Source organism: Malurus melanocephalus, unplaced genomic scaffold (assembly GCF_030028575.1).
Source record: "Malurus melanocephalus ecotype Western Australia unplaced genomic scaffold, MMel_1.1 scaffold_727, whole genome shotgun sequence".
NCBI lineage: Eukaryota > Metazoa > Chordata > Aves > Passeriformes > Maluridae > Malurus > Malurus melanocephalus.
In genome coordinates this window covers 208,322-209,960 of record NW_026623959.1, presented here as the reverse complement: position 1 = coordinate 209,960, position 1,639 = coordinate 208,322, and the positions used below count along the sequence as shown (strand labels likewise).

At 55.1% G+C, this 1,639-nt stretch overlaps 1 protein-coding gene across 2 annotated transcripts in view; it reads right to left on the bottom strand.

Annotated features, from left to right (window-relative positions):
• RHOC (ras homolog family member C) overlaps positions 1-1,639 on the bottom strand; it is a 7,009-nt gene that overhangs the window by 4,738 nt on the left and 632 nt on the right. Inside the window, exon 2 of one of the 2 annotated variants that reach the window (XM_057384645.1) lies at positions 539-611. In XM_057384645.1, coding sequence (XP_057240628.1) covers positions 539-545 — 7 coding nt within the window. In that variant the 5' untranslated portion in view covers positions 546-611. Of the gene's footprint in view, positions 1-345; positions 612-1,639 lie in introns of both variants that reach the window. The other variant, XM_057384644.1, reaches the window with a different exon arrangement.

Genomic DNA, 1,639 nt, shown 5'->3' with positions numbered 1-1,639 from the left:
CTGAAACCTTCCTCACACCTCTAAACCTGCCATATCCAAACAACAAAGTGATCATCAAAACAGGAGCTCAGCTCAGTGCCCAAGTTTAGACCTTACCCATTTTTTCTGAGCTATTCTTTGGGCAGGACCAGGCAGGCTGGGCTTACCGCAGCTCTAGCAGCAAAGGGAAACTGTCTGGACCCAGACCCRGAGCAGTCCAGGCTGGCTCATTTCATTGCTAAATCCCACAGAAAACATCCACAAGCAAAACAGAGAAAGGAACTTGGAACAGAAGAATTTGAAAGCCTAAACAAAAGCTCAAACCACAAGTGTTGGGGCTTTGTGGGAAAAACTCCCTGCCCTTACCTCCTTTTCCAAAGGACATCATGCCATGTTCTTATTTTACCTCCTGCAGAAGCGAAGCCTTCCCAGCCTCACGGCAGCACAAGTGTCTTGCTGAAAGCTCCAAATAACATGCCACAATCTCAGCAGATGCCTGTGCTTGTGCAATGCCYGACTGCCCCAGCGCCGGTCAGTGTTTACCAACACAATTCCTTACTTTTCATGTCAATACGCCTCTCCAGAGCACACGGCAAGGTGGGAGGTGAGCCCAGTTAAACGCTCCCGRTAACCTGTTGGAAGACAGTGACTCGGCTTATTTTCCACTTCCATGTTTCCCTGGAGAAGCTGCAGCTGTCAAAAACTTGGCTTCAAGTTAAAGTCCATAAAATCTCACGCAGGCTCTACCTGAGCCGAGGAGGAGGAGCTGGACCACTGAARCTATGTGGATTCCAAAAGCACTTGGCAAAACAGAAACAAAATGCAAGAGGTGTCCGTGACACAGAGGCTGCCAAACCGCTGCCTGCAGCTCCAGTTTCGTGCCCGGGACGCTTTCCCAGGGATGGCAGCCCCGGGGCTCAGCCTGGCCCTTGTGCCAGCGCAGCCCGTGCCGAGGGAACCCGGGATCAGGCTGCTGTTCCCCAGGGTGTGTGAGCTGGGGCTGAACTCGGGAGCATTGGCAGCCACCGGGACACTTGGCTGCCCGGCTGTTAGTGCTGGAAAGGGCCACGCACTCATGCTTTTGGAATGCTCCCTGCTCCTAAGACATTACACAATTATTTCCCCTCCCCGCAAGCCCCCCTAATATAAATGTTTAAGAATGAGCTCAGCAGTAAGCAAAGGRAACTTTTTTCCTTTTTCTGAAGAAAGCACAGAGCAGCCACTCCATGAGCGAGGCAGTGCACAGGGACACTGCTGGAGCTGTGGGGAGGGATGTGGGATGGGACAGCAGCCCCAGGCTCTCATCCCGGGTCAGCCTCTGCCGGAGGGACAACTGCGAATTGGGACCCACAGCCCGAGGCACTCTAAAGGGACTCAGCCTGCAGTAACTGAGGCACAGCTGAGCCATCCCCGGGCACACCCAGGGACCCCCACCCCGGGCACACCCACCCCACCCAGCCCTGCTTCACCCCACCCAGCCCGGCTGCGCCACCTATCCTATGTCCTGTTCCCTCAGCAGTACCCAGACTGTGCCCCTGCACTGACCCCAAACCCCTGTGACCCGCATTCCAGTGCCTCCAGTCCCCACCTCTGAGCTTACACCAGTAACCCCACACCCCAGCATAACCCCCATTCCAGTGCCTCCAGTCCCCACCTCTGA